The following is a 24,562-nucleotide window of genomic DNA, read 5'->3' on the forward strand; positions in this document are numbered from 1 at the left end:
CAGGGGTGATGGGTGAGCGGGACTTGTGGCGAGTTAGGGCATGGGCAGCCGAGTTTTGGATCACCTCTAGTTTATGTAGGACACAAAAATAAGGGGGACTGGAAGAAACCAGGTATGGAGAACTACAATGTTTACTATTATGAAGCCACTCAGTAGAATGCCATTCCCCTTTATTATTCTAACCTCATCCCATGAAACTATGATCGACTTACCCGAAAATCCCTGGTTCATTTAATTATATGTACGATTCCTCAATTTACAACTGTCTAGTTTTCAAACACCTCTTAGAATTTTAAACTACAGTATGCTGCGGTTGTCAGAAAATACTGCACATTACTAGGAGCTAAAGGCCGCAATCTGTTTCACAAGAAAATATTGGCAACATCTGTCATGAAGGTAGTCAACAGAGGCTCTCTGCTCCAGGAGAAGGGACTTCATTGTCTTCTCTCTGAACAGCGAGAAGCTGGATGAGTGTGCATGTGGCTTTGCCAGGTCAGCAGGCTTCCCCATGGTGCAGGGCGTCATTGACTGCGCACGTGGCTTTGTGGGCACCGTGTAACAAATCTGAGATGTTCTGTAACGGCAAAGGCTACCACTCACTTAATTGTGTGACCACCCCCCAGCACATCATGATAGTGAATGCCCCCTATCCTGGCAGCAGTCATGATGTCTTCATCCTGCGCCATTCCAGTGTGCCAGCAATCTTTCAGCCACCATGTCAAACTCAATGGTGACTGCTCGAACACAATGGCTATCTCCTTTGTAGCTGGCTGATGACTTCCCTCCACAACCCCACCACTTGTGGCCAGCACTCTTACAATAACAGCCATGCTGCCGGAGAAATGTCATCGAGTAGACCACTGGGGTTCCGCTGCCTTGATCGCTCAGGAGGAGCCCACCAGTACTTGCCAGAGCGGGTGTCCCATTTCGTGGTGGTCTGCTGCATGCTCCACAACTTGGCCATCATGCGGGTGCAGCCCTTGCCACCAGGGGTTCTGGAACCACCTCAGGAGGAGAAGGAGGAGGAGGAGGAAGAGGAAATCTCCGTTCCGGACGGGCTGTCCGTGAGCACCTCATCGGACTCCGATTCGAGTGAATGAAATCCCAGATTCCTGTTGCTCACCACTTCCCCATCATACCATCCCTTTGTCACGGAACATCACAGCATCCTCCTGGGCATGAAGCTGAAATGGGAGCCACCACATAACACACATTCCAAACAAAATTCATAAATTTATTACAATCCAATCACAATGATAATATCAACTATCATCCTTGTGCATTTCCTTAGTGATGTCTTTCGTGTGTCCTTTCCTATCAAGTGCTTCCCCAGTGGCTGCAGCATGGCTGGTGGGAGGCTGCTGACTTTCAGTGGGGGAGACACAGATGGCCTTGCAGGACAATCTCGAACAGCTGTGGACATAGAAGGCCCGCTGTAGACTGCACCACTTCGGCATGGGCAGTAGCAGGCTGGGCTGGTTGGCTGATTGGCAGCTGCACAGGCAATGGCCGAGTGGCAGGAATAGGAATGTTGTCATCCTGAGAGAGGACAGCAGGTTCTTGCTCCACAGATCCACTGCCACTCCCCCGGGGCAGAGCTTCAGCAATCCTAGTAATCTGTCGGGAGAACAGATTGCTGGACTGCTGCAACACCCTGCAAGTCCCTTTTGACACTTGTAAACCCAGCGACGATGGCAGCAGTCTGAGTTTGTGTGGCAGCAAGCTGAGCCTGCTGGAGAGCAGTCTGCACTTCCACTGCAGCACTGAGACGTTGTATTGCTTCCGCCTGTGCCGCAATGGGAATCGTGAACTCACCCATCACACGCAGCATCATCCGTGGGTCCACAAGGTCTCTCCTGGAATTGCCCATCATTTCCATTCGTGCAAAGCCCCATGCAATGTTAGAGCCGGACTCCTCCAAGCTCCTTGCACCAGGCATTTCCGTGTCCATGTCCATCACCCTTCTTCTGAAGGTCACTACATTGAGGTCATCATCCGAGTCCTGTAAAACAGAGCTCACGTTGAATTTACCCTCCAGGGAGTTGGCCCCTGAGCTACCCTTTCCTCTGGCCTTGCTGCAGCCCACTCGTGCCCAGTTACTCGCCCCATGCAGATCCCACCTCTATACGATCATCTAAAGTGCACTCAGTGTCATTTTCTGATCTGGTGTCTGCGAGTGTCAAATGGAGTGCCGGTGTCTCTTCATCTTCTTTGTCTCCTCCATCAGTTTGTTCAAGATGTTGAGGGACAGGCTGTGCTGGTGGCTCTTCTCAGGTATCTGAATGCAGAAAGGCATAAGGGTTGGTTAGTGGCGAGGGAAGGGGGAAAAGCAGGATATTTATGCACATATCATCAGCAGCTTGTAAGTGAGAAGAGATTGTGGGATGAGGAGGAAGTGGGATGTGAGAAGAAGTGTTAGTTATGAACATACCATCATCATCAGCAATGGTTTCAACTTCTCCGCTGGCCAAGGACTTTATTACTGCCCCTCCAATAATTTCAAGGATGGATTCCTCGAGGTCGGTCAGGGTCTCAATCCTGGCCTGGCCACCACAGGTCTGCTGTTGCTCACGTCTGTTCTGTGCCACCTTGGCCTGCAATTGAAAGGGAAGTATATCAGTGAGTGCGATACAATGTGTTTGGGTGATGTGCCTGCCATGGTTGAATAGTTGTCAGTGCGTGCAAGGTGTGAGGCTTGCAGCAGTGAATGTGTGTGAGGGTGAATTGAAGCTATGATTGTGAGGTATGAGTTGTCATAACTAGAGATTTGTGGTAAGTGAATGATGGGGGTGTGGTGCATTGAGCAGTGTGTGAGGCTAGTGGTGCAGTTGGTGGGATAGGGCATTTGCTGATGCATTCACTCACCTTGACAGCCGTGTGAGGTCATAAAATGTTTTGCGGCACTGGATCCAGGTCCTTGAGACAACACAGGTGTCTGTGGTGGATTGTGCAAATCCTTCTGGTAATGAGCTTCGATAGCTTCTTGCCTCCCTGCAGCGAAAGAACAGCACACCATCGTTGGACCCCCCAGGACCAAGGCCACCAGTGCTACATTGGAAAAACATCTCTCTCTCTCTCTCTTGGCTATTGGGTCATTGGGGCTGAAATTGCCCCTTACCTTAAGGCCCGTTATCGCTGGAAATCGGAATGGAATGGTTGGTGATTTTTTGTGGAATGGCCGCCATTTTTTTAATTCCGCCCCTGCGATATCCCGACGGTGACCCACTCCCCCCACTACTGCTCCACTGCTGCCGATCCATCCAAAGTGCGTCTTCAGAGCCTGCAACGCCGATGATTCCCCCCGATCGCGAAATTCCGCCGAGAAAATCTTGCTCCCACCGCTCGGTGCCACCAGCAGCTTTTTCTGTCAGTGCACTGTGCTTGGAGTGTGCTCAAAACGGCGGTGCGGCTGCCATTAAAGGGGAGGATCTACTGCCACAGCTGCCATCTTATTTTTTATGTCGGCTGACAGCCATGTCGGGCGGACAATTATGCCCCCGGGTTCAGCTGGGACACCAACAGGCAGCCTGGTACCTCTCTTGGGTGCCAGGCCGCTGGCCCTGCCGAATCCCTCCCTGGTGGCCCAGTGAACCTAACTAAAATAATGGCAGCAGCTCGCCCCTTCATTTGAAGGGGAGAGAGACGCGGTGACATGCCAGCTGATGAATGAGAGTGGAGGACAGTCCGTTCGCCCCCCACTACCGCCCTTCTATTGTGCCAACTTCCGCTCACCGTTGCACTTCCGTCCCCATTATGACCGACCTCCGGTCTGCTGAAAAAACCCAGCCAAAGAGTGGGATTTCGCTGAAAGAGGCCACTGCATCAACCGGGCCGGTAAAAACTAAAACAGGGTAGGTGCACCGCGTTTCCGGCAGTGGACAATTTCGGCCCCATTGTGTCTTCTCATTAGACAACAAGATGCTTCGCCAACAAAGCACCTTCCCTTTAAGTAGTGCAGACAGCCTAAGCCAAACTTTATTTGCCATTAGGCTGCACCCAATATTGCCCCCCCCCCCCCCCCCCGTTGAGCATTAAGCCAATCAGCAGCGCCTTTAGCGCTGAAATTGGTACTCCAATCACGTTAATGAACAGACAGCATGAATTTTACATGCTGTCTACACCACTTAGAAGAGGCGCAGGAAAAGGCGCTGGTCAGGGCCTCTGCCCGTTTTGGGGCTTTATCCAATTGTTAGGCTATTTCACTCTTTTCTCTCCACACACGCCCATGTTCTGACTGTATAGTTGGCAGCACCCTGAGGTAAAAAATAAAGATCAAGATATAAATATGTAACCGAGAGCTGCAAGAAAGCTTCCTGAACTCCATTCTGCACAATGGAAAAAGTGGTTTTGCAACTATTATGGGGGGGCCTACAATTTTAAACAATGACTCCTACTGTGAGTAACATTAGCTCCCACAAACAACCTGACCATACCATTTTATTTTCCACTGAAAATTGATCTTCGTGCTGTAACTTCCAATATCAAGTGTCAGTCAACATTAACAAAGAATTTGGAACCGCTCCAGTAAACTGGCACCCACTCATTTGATCGATAAACTATAAACCATACCTTAATAGAAAACAATTTGCTCAAGAACAACACTAAATTGACAATCAGCTGCTCTATTTTGCTAATATTAGAAATATTTTGCTACCTTGGTCCAGCAGAAAAAGGTATGAAGGCATGTGGGTTTCTGTTCATTGAATTTTCAGGGGAAAATCTTAAAGGGTCAAACACCTAGAAAAGAATAAGGTATTATCAACCAAATTGTTCAGAAATACATTCTTTATATACTGGATCACTAGTGTATACCAGGTTGCTAGGTAACTGTTAATCAGATCTGTAACGAGTTCATTGTCAGTACTGGTTGAAAAAACAGTATTGCATACTTGTATTACGATAAAACTTGTATTACGATATTGCCCAACTGATTACTGATTCAAATACACTGCTCAGAAACTAAGAAGGTTCAATCAGAAACTGAACGTGGAATTTATCTCAAAAGGCAGGGGCCGAGTAACTCAGTATCCTATCCATGAGTGAGATCAATTCCATGTCAACAGCTTGACACTGATTAGTCTGTTTACACTAAATGAGAACATTCTTCAATATATACCAGTCAATCACCCATAGCACAGCACATGGGCAGTCAAGACCAAATTCAGTCTCCAAGTTGAGCAGTATTAGGCGACCAGCCAATAACGGCACCAGGGGCAAGGACTGATGTGAAAGGTGGAGTGGGGTGATGGGGAGGAGAAATGTAGGGTTAACAGGGTGGGGTTAAGCAGGATGGTGGAAGAGTGTGAGAGATTGGAGGATGGAGAGGGAAGCTAAAGCATAGAAAGAAAGCAGAGAGTTAGAGGTAAAGGGTGTGGGTGGGGTAGAAATCCAATGACTCCAAAGGCAACCCCCGGAGGGAGGAAGTGGTCACAGCTAACATTCTGTAAAGTTGTAAAAGGCCCATGGAAGCACATCTGCTGCTTCAGGTAGAAATTGCACGACCACTTTAACACACAGCACATTTCATAAGAAATAGGAGCAGCAGTGGGCCATTTGGCCCCTCGAGCCTGCTCCGTCATTCCATAAGATCATGGCTGATCATGGACTCAGCTTCACTTCCCTGCCCACTCCCCATAACCCTTTATTCCCTTATCGCTCAAAAATTTGTCTATCTCTGCCTTAAATATATTCAATGACCCAGCCTCAACAGCTCTCTGGGGGCAGAGTATTCCATAGCTTTACAACGCTCAGAAGAACTTTCTCCTCGTCTCAGTTTTAAATGGGCAGCCCCTTATTCTGAGACTATGTCCCCCTAGTTTTAGTTTCCCCTATGAGTGGAAATATCCTCTCTGTATTCACCTTGTCGAGCCCCCTCATTATCTTATAAGTTTCAATAAGATCAACTTTCATTCTTCTGAACTCCAATGTATAGAGGCCCAACCTACTCAACTTATCCTCATAAGTCAACCCCCTCATCTCCAGAATCACCTTAGTGAACCTTCTCTGAACAGCCTCCAATGCAAATATATCCTTCCTTAAATACGGAGACCAAAACTGTATGCAGTACTCTAGGTGTGGCCTCACCAATACCCTGTACAGTTGCAGCAAGACTTCTCTGCTTTTATACTCCATCCCCCTTGCAATAAAGGCCAACATTCCATTTGCCTTCCTGATTACTTGCTGTACCTGCATACTAACTTTGTGTTTCATGCACAAGGACCCCCAGGTCCCTCTGTACTGCAGCACTTTGCAATTTTTCTCCATTTAAATTATCATTTGCTTTTCTATTTTTTCTGCCAAAATGGATAACCTCACATTTTCCCACATTATACCCCATCTGCCAAATTTTTGCCCGCTCACTTAGCCTGTCACGAAAGTAAAAACCCATGGGATCCAGGACAAAGTGGCAAGTTGGATCCAAAATTGGCTCAGAGGCAGGAAGCAAAGGGTAATGGTTGATGGGTGTTTTTATGACTGGAAGGATGTTTCCGGTGGGGTTCTGCAGAACTCAGTGCTCGGTTCCTTACTTTTTGTGGTATACATCAATGACCTGGACTTGAGCATGGGGAGTATGATTAAGAAGTTTGCAGGTGATACAAAAATAGGCTGTGTGATTGGTAATGAAGAAGAAAGCTGCAGACTACAGGAAGATAGCAATCAACTGGTCAGGTGGACAGTGTCATGTATGTAACCTTTATGTAACAACACTGCAATACTGTATATACGTAAGAAATGCACACCTTGACCACAGGGGATGAACTTGTGGGAGACACTCCTCACCTGGTCACCCAGGTATATAAAAAGGGAGGTCCCACGCAGGGTCATCACTTATTGGTCTTGCGAATAAAGGTTCAGGTCATGGAGTGACCTTCTCCACAGAATGTGCCTCGTGTGGATTTGTGGTATTGTGTAAGGACTTTACATTGGTGACGAGAAACGGGAATCATTGACCCACGAGAATGGCCACCGGCAGCACAGATGAATGATACTGTGTTGGTGAGGACTGGGACGATTTCATTGAGAGGCTCCAGCAGAGTTTTGTCACGAAGGACTGGCTGGAAGACGTAGTGGCCGACAAGCGAAGGGCTCACCTGCTGACCAGCTGTGGACCTAAGACTTATGCGCTCATGAAAGACCTGCTAGCACCCAAGAAGCCGGCGGACAAAACCTTCTAAGAGCTCAGAAAACTAATCGGTGAGCACCTCAAACCAGCGAGCAGCGTACACATGGCCTGACACAGATCCTATACACACCGACGTCGGGAAGGACAGAGCATACTGGATTTCATTGCGGACCTCCAGCGCTTGGCCAGCCTCTGTAAGTTCACGGACGCCTGCAGGGGGGAGATGCTAAGGGATTTCTTTATTGAGGGCATCGGTCATGCTGGGATTTTCAGAAAGCTAATTGAGACCAAGGACTTGACCTTGGAAGCGGCGGCATTGATGGCTCAGACTTTTATGGCGGGGGAGGAGGAAACCAAGATAATATACGCGCACAATGGATCAGCGAGTCAATATCATAAACGCAACACAGAGCCCCACAGGCAGGCAAGGGCAGTTCGAGACACCCCAGGCAGCAATAGACCCAAGAGTAAGTCTCCAACAGAGACAATGGCAGGCTGAACGGACATTTACGTCCCCCCAGTGGACAATGCGGCCCGGGATGGGACCATTGACACCTACTAACAGGGTGCTCAAGAGCAGTCAAAGGGACAATCAGCGAGGAATGCCTGGCAACAGCTCTTTTGTTCACAACAATGGGAATCTCAGTTCATGCTGGAGGTGTGGGGTCAGACATGCTGCCAGGACTTGCAGGTTTCAACAGTTCGTCTACAGACATTGTAACCTCAGTGGCCATTTAGCCAGAATGTGCAGAAAGCCTGTAACCAGGCTAATATAAGGGGCCGGTGAACCAGATGAGGGGTCTGCGAGGCAGGATGACGCTTGGGGCAAATCAATGGACGCTGAAGTTCAGCGGGTTCATGTGGCAAACATTCACAGCTCATATACCAAAACGCCAACTATGATGATGAAAGTCCTATTAAACGGCATCTCTGTACGCATGCAGCTGGACATGGGGGCCAGCCAGTTACTCATGAGTGTTCAACAATTCGAAAAGCTGTGGCCAATCAAAGCCAGCAGACCCAAACTAGAACGCATTGAGACGCAATTACGGACGTACACCGAAGAAATCATTCCAGTGCTAGGCAGTGCACTGTTGGCGGTCACACACAATGGATCAGTAAACTGGCTGCCGCTCTGGATTGTCCCGGGCAATGGTCCTGCACTGTTGGGGAGGAGCTGGTTAGCTGAGATGAACTGGAAATGGGGGAATGTGCATGCAATGTCATCTGTGGAGCGAAGTTCATGCTCACAGGTCCTACAGCAATTTGAGTCACTATTTCAACCTGGCGTCGGGACGTTCAAAGGTACCAAAGTGGTGATAGGCATCACGCCGGAAGCCAGATCAGTGCACCACAAAGCCAGAGCTGTGCCGTATGTGATGCGGGAGAAAATTGAGAGCGAGTTGGACCGGTTGCTGAGAGAGGGCATCATCTCGCCTGTTGAATTCAGCGACTGGGCAAGCCCCATCATTCCCGTCCTAAAAGCAGATGGCTCGGTCAGGATCTGTGGCGACTACAAGGCCACTATCAGCTGGGTGTCCCGACAAGACCAATACCCGCTCCCGAGAGCGGAGGACCTTTTTGCCACGCTGGCTGGCGGCAAGCTGTTCACCAAATTGGACCTCACTTCAGCCTACATGACCCAAGAACTGGCCGACGAATCTATACTGCTGACCACCATCACCATGCACAAGGGACTGTTCGTTTACAACAGGTGCCCATTTGGCATTCGATCAGTGGTCGTGATTTTTCAAAGAAAAATGGAAAGCCTGCTCAAATCCATCCCTGGAACAACATCCTCATCACCGGTCGTGACACCGAGGAACACCTCTACAACCTGGAGGAGGTGCTACGCCAACTGGACCGGGTAGGCCTGTGACTCAAGAAGTCTAAGTGTGTGTTTTTGGCTCCCGAAGTCGAGTTTCTGGGCAGGAGGGTTGCTGCAAACGGGATTCGGCCTACTGAACCCAAAATGGAGGCAATTCGACGAGCGCCCAGGCCCTGCACACATCGGAGTTGCATTAATTTCTGGGACTCTTGAACTATTTCGGGAACTTTCTGCCGAACTTAAGCACATTGTTGGAGCCGCTAGACGTGTTCCTGCATAAGGGTTGTGACTGGTTTTGGGGGGCACTGTCAGGAACGGGCTTTCAATCAGACGCGGAACCTACTTTGTTCAAATAAGTTGTTGACCCTGTACGACCCCCGTAAGAAATTGGTTCTGACATGCGATGCATCGTCCTATGGGGTTGGGTGTGTGTTGCAGCAGGAGTACGCTGAGGGCCAACTACAACCTGTGGCTTATGCCTCCAGGTCGCTCTCTCAAGCTGAACGGGGATATGGGATGGTTGAGAAGGAAGCACTCGCATGTGTCTATGGGGTGAAAAAGATGCATCAGTACCTTTTTGGCAGGAGGTTCGAATTAGAGACGGACCACAAGCCGTTAACATCTCTGCTGTCAGACAGCAAGGCTATCAATGCCAACACATCAGCTCGCATACAGCGATGGGCTCTCACGCTCGCTGCGTATGACTACACCATCCGACACCAGCCTGGCACTGAAAATTGCGCTGACATGCTCAGCAGGATTCCACTGGCCACCACCGAGGGGGCAGCGGAGCAAAGCGCTGAAATGGTCGTGGCTGTTGATGCTTTTGACAGCGCAGGCTCCCCCATCACAGCCCACCAGATCAAAATCTGGACCAACAGAGATCCCCTCCTATCCTTGATTAAGAAATATGTCCTGACTGGGGATTGGGTGCCCGCACACGGAACATGCCCTGAGAAGGTCAGACTGTTTCACAGGTGGATGGATGAGCTCTCCATCCAAGCCGACTGCCTACTATGGGGCAGCCGGGTAGTTATGCCCCAGAGGGGCAGGGAAGCATTCATCAGGGAACTCCACAGCGAGCACCCAGGCATCGTGCTGATGAAGGCCATTGCCCGGTCACATGTATGGTGGCTGGGAATTGATTCAGACCTGGAACACTGTGTTCGCAGGTGCACCATGTGTGCCCAGCTAAGTAATGCCCCCAGGGAGGCCCCGCTTAGCCATGGTCACATATTCACGTAGACTACGCAGGCCCGTTCATGGGGAAAATGTTTCTCATTGTGGTTGATGCGTACTCGAAATGGATCGAGTGCATCATTTTGAATTCGTGCACGACATCCACCACCATGGAGAGTCTGCGCGCGGTCTTTGCGACCCATGGCTTGCCGGACATCCTTGTTAGCGATAATGGCCCATGTTTCACAAGCTATGAATTCCGGGAGTTCATGTCGGGTAATGGCATTAACCATGTCAGGACAGCACCGTTCAAGCCGGCCTCCAATGGCCAGGCGGAACGTGCGGTCCAAATCATAAAGCAAGGCATGCTCCGGATTCAAGGACCCTCCCTTCAATGCCGCCTATCGCGCCTCCTGCTGGCTTATAGGTCCCGACCGCACTCGCTCACGGGGGTCCCGCCCGCGGAGCTACTCATGAAACGAACACTCAAAACCTGGCTGACCCTCATTCATCCAGTCCTGTCCGACATTGTTGAGGGCAAACGCCAGTCCCAAAATGAGTACCATGACCGAAATTTAAGGGGGAGATGTATAGAAATTGATGACCCCATATTTGTTCTCAATCATGCTTTGGGGCCAAAATGGCTCGAGGGTACTGTAATAGACAAAGAGGGGAATAAAGTCATCGCTGTTAAACTTAACAATGGGCAGATATGCCGCAAGCATCTGGACCAAGTGAAAAAAAGGTTCAGCATGGACACTGAGGAACCTGAGGAAGATCATGAGATGGTATTCACACCACCGCCAGTGAACGAGCAACAAGAACATTTAGCGGCATGCACAGTCCCTGCGGTCAGCCCGGACAGGCCGGAATCACCACAGGTGACAGACACGCATACCAAGGCTCAACAACCAAAGCCTCAACTGCGGCGCTCCACGTGAGAGCGCAGACCACCCGAGAGACAACCTATGATACCAATGTTGAGGGGGAGGTGATGTCATGTATGTAATCTTTATGTAACAACATTGCAATACTGTACATACGTAAGAAATGCACACCTTGACCACAGGGGGTGAACTTGTGGGAGACACTCCTCACCTGGTCATCCAGGCATATAAAAAGGGAGGTCCCACGCAGGGTCATCACTTCTTGGTCCTGTGAATAAAAGTTCAGGTCATGGAGTGTCCTTGTCCACAGAATGTGCCTCGTGTGGATTTGTGGTATTGTGTAAGGACTTTACAGGCAGAACAGTGGCAAATGAAATTTAACCCAGAGAAGTGTGAGGTAATGCATTTGGAGAGGGTTAACAAGGAAAGGGAATACACATTAAATGGTAGGACTTTGAGAAGAGTAGAGGAACAAAGGGACCTGGGAGTGCATGTCCACAGATCCCTGAAGCTAGCAGGCCAGGAGGATAAGGTGGTTAAGAAGGCATACGGAATACTTGCCTTTCTTAGCCGAGACATAGAATATCAGAGCAGGTGGGTTGTGCTTGAAATGTATAAAACACTAGTTAGGCCACAGCTGGAGTACTGCGTGCAGTTCTGGTCACCACATTACAGGAAGGATGTGATTGCATTGGAGAGAGTACAGAGGAAGGAGATTTACGAGGATGTTGCCGGGAGTGGAGAACCTTAGCTATGAGGACAGATTGGATAGGCTGGGTTTGTTTTCCTTGGAACAGAGGAGGCTGAGGGGAAACCTCATTGAGGTGTATAAAATTATGAGGGACCTAGATATAGTGGATAGAAAGGGCCTATTTCCCTTAGCAGAGGGGTCAACAACCAGGGGACATAAATTTAAAGTAACTGGTAGAAGGTTGAGAGGGGATTTGAGGGGAAATGTCTTCACGCAGAGGGTTGTGGGGGTCTGAAACGCACTACCTGAAAGGGTGGTAGAGGCAGAAACCCTCACCACATTAAAAAATTACTTGGATGTGCACTTGAAGTGCCATAACCTGCAGGGTTACGGACCTAGAGCTGGAAAGTGAGATTAGGCTGGATAGCCTCTTGTTGGCCGGCGCGGACATGATGGGCCGAAATAGCCTCCTTCCGTGCTGCAAACTTCTATGATTCTGTCTATATCCCTTTGCAGATTTCTTGTGTCCTCCTCACAATTTGCTCTCCCACCCATCTTTGTATCAACAGCAAAGTTGGCTACAATACATTCGGTCCCTTCATCCAAGTCATTAATTTCGTATTTACTTTCTTCGTTGTACACAGCTCTTTGTCTTCCAGTATGGTTCTGGATATTAAAATGTTTAAGCAGCACCATCTATTATCCTATGGTTTTTAACAATGAATTTAAAATATACACACTCTCAATACATCTGTACACACATACTAGGCATACCATGCTTTATGTGTAATATATACCCTAAATATGTGACATTATAATAAATTAATCCAATAAAATATAAAAATACACAATGGGTATTTTTAAAGTTATATCTATATTTAAGTTTCATCCTGTACTTGCTATCAGTTAGCAATGATATGGTAGGTTATGCAATGGACAAAGCATCCAGCGGCACTTGTATGGAGGTATTGGCACAGACTACGAAAGCAAAGCGTGCATACTGTAAAGGTAATGTTCTGAACACTTTATATTCTGGCAATGGAAGAGAAAGATACCTCTGGATTATCCCAGATCATGGAATTCATGTGAATGCAGTAGATACTTACACCAACCAGACAACCTGTGAAAATACAACTGAAAATTAGCAACAGTTTCCCAAGCAGCAGAGATATACAGCTTCCTTCTGTTTTTTTTTAAAAGGTCTCCTATACTGTGCATCATTTTCCTGCCTTTCATGTACGCTCAAAATAACCTCCTCCTGCTCATGTTCGGTAAGCAGAATGAGCAATGCAGGTAGTAACAAAAATGGCGTTGGGGTTCGAACATGTCATTTGGCCCCAATTTGTATGAATTTATGTGGCTTTGGCCTGTTTCGAGCATGAGCAGGCAGACAATAAGCAGCCGGTCAGAGCTTCTATCTGATCATTTTGGTGCCACTACTGAGCCCCACCACGGTTTTTAGGTGGAAACGAAGTGCTAAGCATGTAAAAATCACCCTTGTTCCGTCTTCATTTCACAAATATTGGAAAAGTAGAAAGATTTTTGTTCCAGTAGCATTGAGGAAAACTCTTTCTGCTGTGCTCTGTATAACATAAAACATATAATTTTAGGGTTGGAGAGCAGAGTGGGTTAGATTTTGGTCTTTCAACCTGGTGACATGGGCACAAATTCAGCCAAAAGTGATGGAATGAAAGTCTCTTCTATCTTCTGTTTTTCTGAGTCTGAAATAGGCCTTGTGATCTGGGTGAGTGTGGGAGCTTTGTCTGGGTTTTTTTTTTCCCAACAGGTTCCCCGCCCAGAAGCCAATCTGATTGACAGACTTGGCTCCCTGTTGAGCGGGGAACGCTCCGAGGAGGCCACAGGCCAGGAGCATGTAGAAAGCCTGCAGCTGGGTTACATAGGATATACAGCACAGAAACAGTCCATTCAGCCCAACCACGCCGCTGTTAATGCGCCACTCGAGCCTCCTCCCATCTTTCCTCATCTAAATCCATCAGCATAACCCTCTATTCTCCCTCATATGCTTGTCTAGCCTCCCGTTAAATGCATCTATACTATTTGTTTCAACGTGGTAGCGAGTTCCACATTCTCACTGCTCTTTGGGTAAATAAGTTTCTTCTGAATTCCCTATTGGATTTCTTGGTGATTATCTTATATGGATGGCCTCTAGTTATGCTCTTTCCCACAAGGGAGTGGACTTAAACAGAGTGGTTTATTTAGGAATTTGGAAAAAGTGGGAATTCGGGGAAAAGGGACAGACTGGAGCAGCGGCAGCAGCAAGCAGGCAAAGAGCCGATAGCAACTCAACACAGGAGTGAACACCAAAAGTGACGTCGGCACAAGGGAAGGAGCCGATTGGTGAGTTGCCAGTGAGTGTTTTTTTTTTGTCTTTGAGTGTTAAGTTTATTTCATAGTTTAGTTTATAGTCAATTCACTCGAGGCATGGCAGGGCAGTTCAGTCCCGTGGAATGCACATCCTGTGATATGTGGGAAGTCCTGGACAGTTCGCGTAGCCTGGACGATCATGTGAGCAGAAGGTGTCTCCAGCTGCAGCAACTTGAGCTCTGCGTTTCGGAGCTTGAGCGGCGGCTGGAGTCACTGCGGTATATCTACGAGACTGAGAATTTTGTGGATAGCGCGTTTCTAGAGGTGGTCACCACGCAGCTAACGAGTGTGCAGGCAGAGAAGCAGTGGGTGACCACCAGACAGAAGAGGACCAGGCAGGTAGGGCAGGAGTCCCCTGAGTGCATCTCGCTCGCCAACCAGTATTCTGTTCTGAGTACTAGTGAAGGCGATGGTGCCTCTGGGGCGTGCAGCCAGAGCCAAGTCCATGGCACCACGGGTGGCTCAGCTGCACAGAGCGGGGGGAGGAAGAAGAATGGAAGAGCAATAGTGGTAGGGGATTCGATAGTCAGGGGAGCAGATAGGCGTTTCTGTGGCCGCAGACATGTCTCCACGATGGTATGTTGCCTCCCTGATGCTGGGGTCAAGGATGTCACTGAGTGGCAGCAAGACATTCTGGGGGAGAGAGTGAACAGCCAGAGGTCGTGGTCAATATTGGTACCAATGGCATAGGTAGAAAGAGGGATGAGATCCTGCAATCAGAGTTTAGGGAGCTAGGAGATTAAAAAGCAGGACATCAAAAAGGTAATAATCTCCTGATGCCACGTGCTAATGAGTACAGAAATAGGAGGATAGAGAAGATGAATGCGTGGCTGGAGAGATGGTGCAGGCTGGAGGGCTTTAGATTCCTGAGGCATTGGGACCGTTTCTGGGGGAGGAGAGACCTGTACAAGCCGGACGGATTGCACCTCAACAGAGCTGAGTCCAGTATCCTCACGGGAGGGTTTGCTCGTGCTGTTGGGGAGGGTTTAAACTAGCTTGGCAGGGGGATGGGAACCGGAGAAGAGAGTCAGTGGGGAGAGAAGCAAAGCTGGAATTGAGCCGCAGATAAGCAAAAAGTGAATTTGGAAGACAGAGAAAACAAGGGCTGGAAAATAGACAACAAGGGAGTTTGGCACCACTAAATGGTACATACTTCAATACAGATAGACACTTGGGTGTATGATATTATAGGCATTATTGAGACATGGCTGAAAGAAGAACAGGTATGGCAGCTCAACATTCCTGGTTACAGGGTTTTCAGGTGGGAGAGGGGTAAAAAAAGAGGGGAAGTCACAGTATTAATTAAAGAATCAATTACAGCTGTGAGAAGGGATATGTTAGAGGGGTCATCAAACAAGGCCATATGGGTTGAATTGAAGAACAAAAAAGGGGTGATCACACTACTAAGAGTGTGCTATAGACCCTCAAGCAGTCAGAGGGAGATGGAAGAGCAAATATGTAGGCAAATTGCTGCGAAGTGCAAAAACTATAGAGCTGCAATAGTGGGGGATTTCAACTACCCTAATATTAAGTGGGAAAAAAGCAGTGTGAATGGTTCAGAGGGTGCGGAATTCGTAAAATGTATTCAGGAGAACTTCTTGAGCCAGTATGTAACAAGCCTAACAAAGGAAGGGGCGGTTATGGATTTGGTTTTGGGGAATGAAGAGGGGAAGATGGAAGAGATATCAGTGGGAGAGCATTTTGGTGCTAGTGATCATAATTCAGTAAGATTTAGGATAGTTATGGAAAAGGACAAAGATGGACCAGGAATAACATTTCTCAATTGGGGCAAAGCCAATTTTGCTGAGCTGAGATGGGATTTGGCCAAAGTGAACAGGAAACGGCTACTTGATGGTAAATCAGCATCAGAGCAGTGAGGGACATTCAAGGAGTTGATCCTGAGGGTACAGAGCAAGTATGTTCCCTTTTTAAAAAAAAGGGTGTGGCTAACAAATCTAGAGCCCCCTGGATGTCAAGGGACATACAGGGTAAGATAAAGAAAAAAAGGGAAACTATGACAGATTCCGAGAACTCAATACTGCAGAGACCTAGAGTATAAGAAGTGCAGGGATGCAATTAAAAAAGATAACAGGAAAGCAAAGAGAGATCATGAAAGAATGTTGGGAAGTAAAATCATGGAAAACCCAAAGATGTTTTATAAATACATTACGAGCAAGAGGATAACTAAAGAAAGAGTGGGGCCTATTCGAGACCATAAAGGAAATCTGTGTGTGGAGGCAGAAAATGTGGGTATGATTCTTAATGAATATTTAGCATCTGTTTTCACAAAAGAGAGGGGCGATGCAGACTTTGCAATGAGGGAGGAGGAGTGCAAAATATTAGACAACATAAAAATAGAGAGAAAATAATAAGCGGCCTAGCAGCTTTGAATGTGGATAAATCCCCAGGTCTGGATGAAATGTATCCCAGGCTGTTCAGAGAAGTAAAAGAAGAAATAGCTGAGGCTCTGACCATCATTTTCCAGTCCTCTCTGGCTTCAGGTATGGTGCCAGAGGACTGGAGGACTACTAATGTTGTACCTTTGTTTAAAAAGGGAGAAAAGGCTAGACCGAGTAATTATAGGCCAGTCAGCCTAACCTCAGTGGTGGGAAAATTATTGGAAAAAATCCTGAGGGACAGGGTAAATCTTCATTTGGAAAGACATGGATTATTCAAGGACAGTCAGCATGGATTTGTCAAGGGAATGTCGTGTCTCACTAACTTGATTGAATTTTGAGGAGGTAACCAGGAGGGTCGATGAGGACAGTGTGTATGATGTAGTGTATATGGATTTTAGCAAAGCTTTTGATAAGGTCCCACATGACAGACTGGTCACGAAAGTAAAAGCCCATGGAATCCAGGGCAAAATATCAAGTTGGATCCAAAATTGGCTCAGAGGCAGGAAGCACAGGGTAATGGTTGATGGGTGTTTTGTGACTGGAAGGCTGTATCCAGTGGGGTTCCGCAGGGCTCAGTGCTGGGTTCTCTGCTTTTTGTGATATATATCAATGACCTGGACTTGAATGTTGGGGGTATGATTAAGAAGTTTGCAGATGACACTAAAATAGGCTGTGTGGTTGATATTGAAGAAAGCTGCAGATTGTAGGAAGATATCAATGTACTGGACAGGTGGGCGGAATAGTGGCAAATGGAATTCAACCCGAATAAGTGTGAGGTAATGCATTTGGGGAGGTCTAACAAGGCAAGGGAATACACATTGAATGGTATGGCACTGAAAAGTGTAGAGGAACAAAGGGACCTTGGAGTGCAGGTCCACAGATCCCTAAAGGTAGCAGGCCAGGTAGATAAGGTGGTTAAGGCAGTATATGGAATACTTGCCTTTATTAATCGATGCTTGAACTGTATAAAACACTGGTTAGGTCACAGCTGGAGTACTGTATGCAGTTCTGGTCACCACATTACAGGAAAGATGTGATTGCACTGGAAAGGGTGCAGAGGAAATTTACAAGAATGTTGCCTGGACTGGAGAATTTTGGCTATGGAGGAAAAGATTGGAGATGCTGGGTCTGTTTTCTTTGGAACAGAGGAGGCTGAGGGGAGACCTGATTGAGGTGTATAAAATTATGAGGGGCCTGGATAGAGTGGATAGGAAGGACCTATTTCACTTGGCAGAGGGGTCAACAACCAGGGGGCGTAGATTTAAAGTAATTCGTGGGAGGTTTAGAGGAGATACGAGGGGAAATTTCTTCACCCAGAGGGTGTTGGGGGTCTGGAACTCACTGCCTGAAAGGATGGTAGAGGCAGAAACCCACCCCACATTTAAAAAATACTTGGATGTGCGCTTAAAGTGGTGTAACTTACAGGGCTACGGACTAAGAGCTGGAAAGTGGGATTAGGCTGGATAGCTCTTTGTCAGCCAGCACGGACATGATGGGCCGAAATGGCCTCCTTCCGTGCTGTACGATTCTATGATCACTGCAGCCCTAGGTGGACAATTCATGTGTATGCTTATCCTTATAACACCTCTATTTTTATTGAGTATGGTTAATGGGAGTAAATTCCATACTTCTCTGTAAGCAGAAACAGTAACATAGCCAGAAAAAGTTATCAGCTCTTAGGTTTGAATCTAACAGAAGCACAAGCACAGAAAGAAAGAGCTCATCAGTGCTCAATAATCTGTTCTTTAATCAGCCTTACTCGACAGTGGAGTGCGGATTATAATACTGTTAAGCATATAAACAATTCTTGAATCCAATGCAGAGTTCTATCAAATAAAGCCAATATCCTAACCAATTAAAACCTTGACATGATGGGTAACACAAGTTACGAGAGCAGTGCAGGGAAAAACAAGAGACACACAAAGGCAGCAGTGGCAGGATTGCCAGGCTTGCAAATATTTCAGAGCACTAGCATTGATAAGAGATAAAACCAACCCATGTAGTTAAACTCAAACATTCCACCTCCTGTATTTCAAGGGATATTAACATAATTCTTATGCTTTGCTTGCAAAGCTTTGATTTTCATTAGAACATAAGAAATAGAGCACGAGTAGGCCATTTGGCCCCTCGAGCCTGCTCCGCCATTCAATAAGATCATGGCTGATCTTCTACTTCAACTTCAAGTTCCTGCACTATCCCCATATCACTTGATTTCCTTAATATCCCAAAAATCTATCGATCTCTGTCTTGAATATACTGAATGACTGATCATCCACAGCTCTCTGGGGTGGAGAATGCCAAAGATTCACAAGCCTCTGAGTGAAGACGTTACTCCTTATCTCAGTCCTAAACAGCCAGCCCTTTTTCCTGAGTCTGTGACCCCCAGCACTTACCCTGTCAAGCCCTGTATGAATTTTATATGTTTGAGATCACCTCTCATTTTTTTAAATTCTAGGGAATATAGATAATCCCCCCATCCCAGAAGTCAGTCTGCTGAACATTTGTTGCACTCCCTCTAAGACAAGGAGACTGCACAGTACGTGTGGTCGAGCCAAGGCCCTATTTAATTGCAGTAAGATTTCTTTGCTCTTATACTCCAATCCTTTTGTAATAGAGGCTAACATACCATTTACTTTCCTAATTGCTTGCTGTAGCTGCATGTTACCTTTCAGTGATTTATGTACAAGGACACCCAGGTCCTTCTGAATACCAACATTTCTCAATCTCTGACCATTTAAAAAATATCCTGTTTTTCTATTTTTCTTATCAAAGTGGATCAAATCTGTCATATTCTTGTCCACTCACTTAACCTGTCTATATCCTTTTGTAGCCTCTTTGAATCCTCCTCATAACTTACTTTCCTGAGTGCTAGGTTTGTATCATCAGCAAACCTAGATACATTACACTTAGTCCCCTCATCCAAGTCATTGATATATATTGTGAATAGCTGAGGCCCAAGCACTGATCCTTGCGGTATCTCACTAGTTACAGCCTGCCAACCTGAAAATGACCCATTTATTCCTACTCTCTGTTTTCTATCCGTGAACCAATCCTCAATTCATGCTAATATATTACCCCCAATCCCACGAGCCCTAATTTTTGTAATAAACTCTTGTGTGGAATCTTATTGAATGCTTTTTGAAAATCCAAATACACCGATTCCCTCTTATCTATCCTGCTAGTTACAACCTCAAAAAACTCTAATATTAGATTTGACAAACATGGTTTCCCTTTCATAAATCCCTGTTGACTCTGTCCAATCATATTATGATTTTCTAAGTGCCCAGTTACCACGTCCCTAATAATAGATTCTAGCATTTCCCTAATACTGATGTCAAGCTAACTGATCTGTAGTTCCAGGTTCTCTCTCTCTTTCCATTTTGAATACTGGGGTTACATTTGCTACATTCCAATCTGTGGGGACAATTCTAGAATCTAGGAAATTCTGGAAAAAAAAGCAATGCATCCATTATCTCTGTAGCCACCTCTTTTAAAACTCTAGGATGTAGGCCATCAGATCCAGGGGATTTGTCAGTTTTTAGTCCCATTAAATTCTCCAGTACTATTTCTTTATTAATAGTAACTTCTTTAAGTTCCTCATTCTCACTAGAACCTTGGTTTCCCACTATTTCTGGAATGGTTTTTGCGCCTTCTTCCGTGAAGACAGATACAAATTATTTGTTTAATATCTCTGCCATTTTGTTGTTCCCCATTATAATTTCTCCTGTCTCTGCCTGTAAGGGACCCATGTTTACTTTCACTAATCTCTTCCTTTTTAACATACCAAAGAAGCTTTTACAATCTGTTTTTATGTTTCTTGCTCATTTACTCTCTTTCTTTTTTCTCTCTCTGATGAATTTTAAAATCCGCACAATTCTCAGGCCTACTACTCATTTTGCCCACCGCCACCGACATTCCTCCTGAAGATCCGCCCAGTGCCACTTTCGGGGTGGCCTGGAGCGGGCAGGAGGGGAGAGTCGCCGGGAACCACCCGCTGACGTCAGTGGAGCAACTGAGCTCCCACCCGCCGAGATGCCAGATTCCTGCGGGTGGCAGTCGACGGCAGAACGGGGGTGGACCACCGTATAGAGGTTGGTCCCCGACGGTGAGTATGAAGAACCTGAAAAAAAGGTAAGTGAACATTTTAATACTTTTTTTCAACAGCGACTCACCTGGATGGGGTCCCCTGAAAGTCTTTGAATAGTTTCTTATTTTTTGCTGGTTTTTTTTCAGGTCTTCGACCCTCTGTGGGTCCGACTCCATCCTTGGCAGCACTTGGGCGACAAGCATCTCTGCCATCGATAATGAGATCTCCCCCCCCACTGCTGCCCAGATTGGTGGTGTACGTCATCCATTTGCTGCCCGCCGACCCTCGAGGGACCTCGGCCATGAATATCCCACCCAAAGCGCCGTCCGGTACTTCGACGGCACTTGGGCAGGCGGAGGCTTTGATGAAAATCGGTCCCTATAAGCTTCTTCCTTTAATCTATTACTAACTTTAACTTCTCGTTAGCCACGGTTGGACCATTTTTCCCGTGGGGTTTTTATTCCTTAAGGGAATGTATATTCGCTGTGAATTATTAATTATTTCTTTAAATGTTTGCCATTGCTTATCTAGTGTCATATCTTAAATCTAGTTCCCCAACCTACCTTAGCCAACTCGCCTCTCGTACCTACATAGTTTGCTTTGTTCAAATTTAAGACCGTAGTTTCTGACTTAACTAAATCACTTTAAAACTCAACATAAAATTCTATCTTATTATGATCACTGGTCCCCAGAGGCTCCTTTACTATAAGATTATTAATTAACCCTGTCTCATTTCATACTAGATCTAAAATAGCCTGTTCCTCAATTGGTTCCTCAACATACTGATCTAGAAAACTATCTTGAATGCATTCCATGAACTCGTCCTCTGCACTATTACAGCAAATTTGGTTTGCCAAGTCTGTATGATAATTAAAGCCCCCCATGATTACTGTATTACCCTTGTTACATGCATCTCTAATTTCCTGAATTGTACTGTGCCTGACACTACAACTACTGTTAGAAGGCCTATAAACAACTCCAAGTGTTTTTGGTCCCTTTTTGTTTCTTAGCTCCACCCAAAGTGATTCTACATCTTATTTTTCCGAGCTAAAATACTTTCTCTCTACTGTCTTTATCCTATCCTTTATTATCAGGGCTACCCCCCCCACTCATTTTCCATTCTGCCTATCTCTTCTAAAAGTCAACTATCTTGGAATATATAGTTCCCAACCTTGGTCACTCTGCAACATAGAAAATAGGTGTAGGAGTACCACATCTCCATAATGGCTATTAGACTAAACCCATTTATTTCTATCTGTGCTATTAATTTATCTATTTTGTTGCAAATACTTTGTGAATTCAGATATACTGCCTTTAGCTTTAAGTTTTTCTATTTTCTCTTATGGCATCTTAGTCACTATTAACCTTGTTAAACTCTCTGTCCCTTCCTGACACACTCTGCTTATTTTTACCCAAATGTGCTCTGCAGCCTTGACATTTCTCTTACTGCTTTTGAACTTACCCTTTCCTGAATTCTCTCACCCCCCCCACCCTTCATTAGTTTAAAGCCCTATCTACCGTCCTAGTTATTTGATTCACCAGGACACTGATCCCAGCCTGGTTTAAATGGAGCCAACGGAACAGCTCCCACTTCCCCCAGTACTGCTGCCAGTGCCCCATGAATTGAAACCCCTGCCTCCCACACCACTCTTTCAGCCATGCACTTAACCTGAGAATCTGCTTGTCCCTATTCCAATTTGCGTGTGGCCCAGGTAACAATCCAGAGATTATTACCTGTGAGGTTCTGCCATTTAATTTCGATCCTAGCTCCTCAAACTCTCTCAGCAGAACCTCATTCCTATTTCGTTGGTTCCTACGTAGACTACGAAAACTGGATCCTCCCCCTCCCACTCTAAGTTCTTCTCCAGTAGCGAGGAGATATCCTTAACCCTGACACTGGGCAGGCAACACAACCTTCGGAACTCCCAGTCACAGATACAGAGAAAGGTATCTAACCCTAATAGATAAAACAAATATTGCTTTGCTGGCACATGACATCATTGTATGTCATGCTCATCAGGATGTTGTATTCACTGCACTCTGAAAAAAGGCAGTTGCTTAAAAGTAGATTCAGAGCTTTCAGCACATAAGAATTCTCTAATATCATAAATGTACTTATAAATGAAACCTTCAGGTAACTTCCTCCCATCAAAAAATGTGAGTGGTTTGGTCAGCCTCCTGGATATTCCTGGGACAGGGGGGAAAAGTCGCAGAGATTCCTTTATGCACATTGTAATGTAAGGCATCTTGCTGAGTAATTCCCTGTCAAGGAACAAAAGGATACGACTTAGTAAGACAAGGGTGAATTTGTGTGCAAATACCAAAGAGCAGAGGGATACAAATTCATCAGCACCCAATGAGGCCCGAACTGGGAGGCCCGAAGCCAGCCCAAAATTGCGCCTCAGTCCTCACTAATATTAACTGAGTGAGTAGCCAGCGCCAGTGACAACTCATCCATTTGAAGAAATGAATTTCGAGCCGCTTGCGATCAGTTTACTGTGAAGTCGGGGGAGCACTCCTGCTCTTTCAGGTTCCACAACAATTATTTATTTTTGCTGGCAGTTGCCCAGTGATTGCTTAAGAGTATCAAGTGGAGCCGGCCCAGATCCTGTTCCACTCTATGATATCAAATTTCGGTGAGGGGGCCTCTCATTTACACACTTTTGCAATACCTCGCCTATGCCTGTAAATACTTCGTCTGATAAAAGTAAAAAAAAAACTGGCAGATTCTGCAAGAAGCTACTACCCTGATTTTAACCTGGAGTGAGAATCAGATGGACAGGTAGTGAGGCTAGGGCCAACCATAACCGGCCATGCCCACCCCGCCTCGGGCAGCGTGACGCGTAGCTCATCTGTTTGCTGCCGATTAGCCCGCCCAAAATAGGAAGTGGCAGCTGTCCGGCAGGCAGGAGCGGAAGTTCGGGTGGCAGGAGGCTACCCACTGGTACCAAAGGCTTGCTGGCACGCGGGTAAGTTGCGGAGTGTGACGTTAGGAAGGATCTCACGGGAAGGGGACGTGAGGGGGGGGGGTCCCAAAACAGGGAAGCCTAAGGCACTCCTGCTCTCTTAGAGTCCCAGATCCTCTTCCGTCTGTCTTCACCTGGCGGGAAAGCCACAACGACATCCCTTGATGACACTGCTGGATCCCGAGCTGCATATTTACCCTGCTGGCTTCAGTGTGTGTCGCTGCTGCTTGCTCAGAAGAGCAGATTAACATTGAAGACTGTAGGAATTGTGTTGAAGGGTAGGTGTCGCGGCCAATTTTAACTGCCCGACTATCCGGCAAGGTTAAAATCGCCCTTTACACAATCCGCCCCACCCCCCCTACATAGTTTCAATTGATTTTTAATCTCATTGCTGTTATATGTTAGCTTTTTAGTGCCAGTAATTTTCTGCAGTATTATTCACATGAAGATTGAGACACACTCTTTTCACACAAGGCTGGCGAGTTCAGCTCTTGATATGGTTAATTACTGATTTCTTATTGGGTGGAGACAGATGAGACTTAGATTGTAGCCAAGATTTTTCAACTAACGACAAGTGTAAAGTGAACGTAACCGATTGGAAAATACGTGGAGCTCTGTAATACTCTATCTCTGCCAATTTATTGCATCATGCATTATTTCTGGAGGGTGATAGGATGGCCACAGGAATCACCCACATGAAACAGGTGATAGAATCATTTCAATATACTGTCTCACTGATAGCATTTAGATATCTATGCAATTTCCTGCTATTTCCATTTGCTTAATACCCACATAAAATGGGCTCAAAGGTTGTTAGGGATTGTGCTGTAAGCAGAAGTTCATTTAAAGACCACTTTATAAAGATTCTTTATGTAACTTTCAGTCCATTTCTCATTTTTCTTCTTTTTTTGATTTTTTCTTCCCTACTGTCACTTAGCTGTCTGTGAATATTTTCAATTGTGGCACAGCCATTTAATCACAGCAGCTACAATAGTACCACAATGTGTTTCCCCATTA

General features: G+C 46.3%; 1 protein-coding gene across 4 annotated transcripts in view; it reads right to left on the minus strand.

Moving 5' to 3' along the window:
* The window catches only part of cyp4t8 (cytochrome P450, family 4, subfamily T, polypeptide 8), a 167,450-nt gene that overhangs the window by 6,019 nt on the left and 136,869 nt on the right, over positions 1 to 24,562 (minus strand). For 3 of the 4 annotated variants that reach the window (XM_070886964.1, XM_070886965.1, XM_070886967.1), the window contains 3 exons: positions 22,708 to 22,841; positions 12,764 to 12,828; positions 4,655 to 4,737 (listed from right to left, as the gene is read on the minus strand). In XM_070886964.1, the coding sequence (XP_070743065.1) occupies positions 4,655 to 4,737; positions 12,764 to 12,828; positions 22,708 to 22,841 (282 nt within the window). The remainder of the gene's footprint in view (positions 1 to 4,654; positions 4,738 to 12,763; positions 12,829 to 22,707; positions 22,842 to 24,562) is intronic. The other variant, XM_070886968.1, reaches the window with a different exon arrangement.

Source organism: Pristiophorus japonicus, chromosome 8 (genome assembly GCF_044704955.1).
Source record: "Pristiophorus japonicus isolate sPriJap1 chromosome 8, sPriJap1.hap1, whole genome shotgun sequence".
Taxonomy (NCBI): Eukaryota; Metazoa; Chordata; class Chondrichthyes; family Pristiophoridae; genus Pristiophorus; species Pristiophorus japonicus.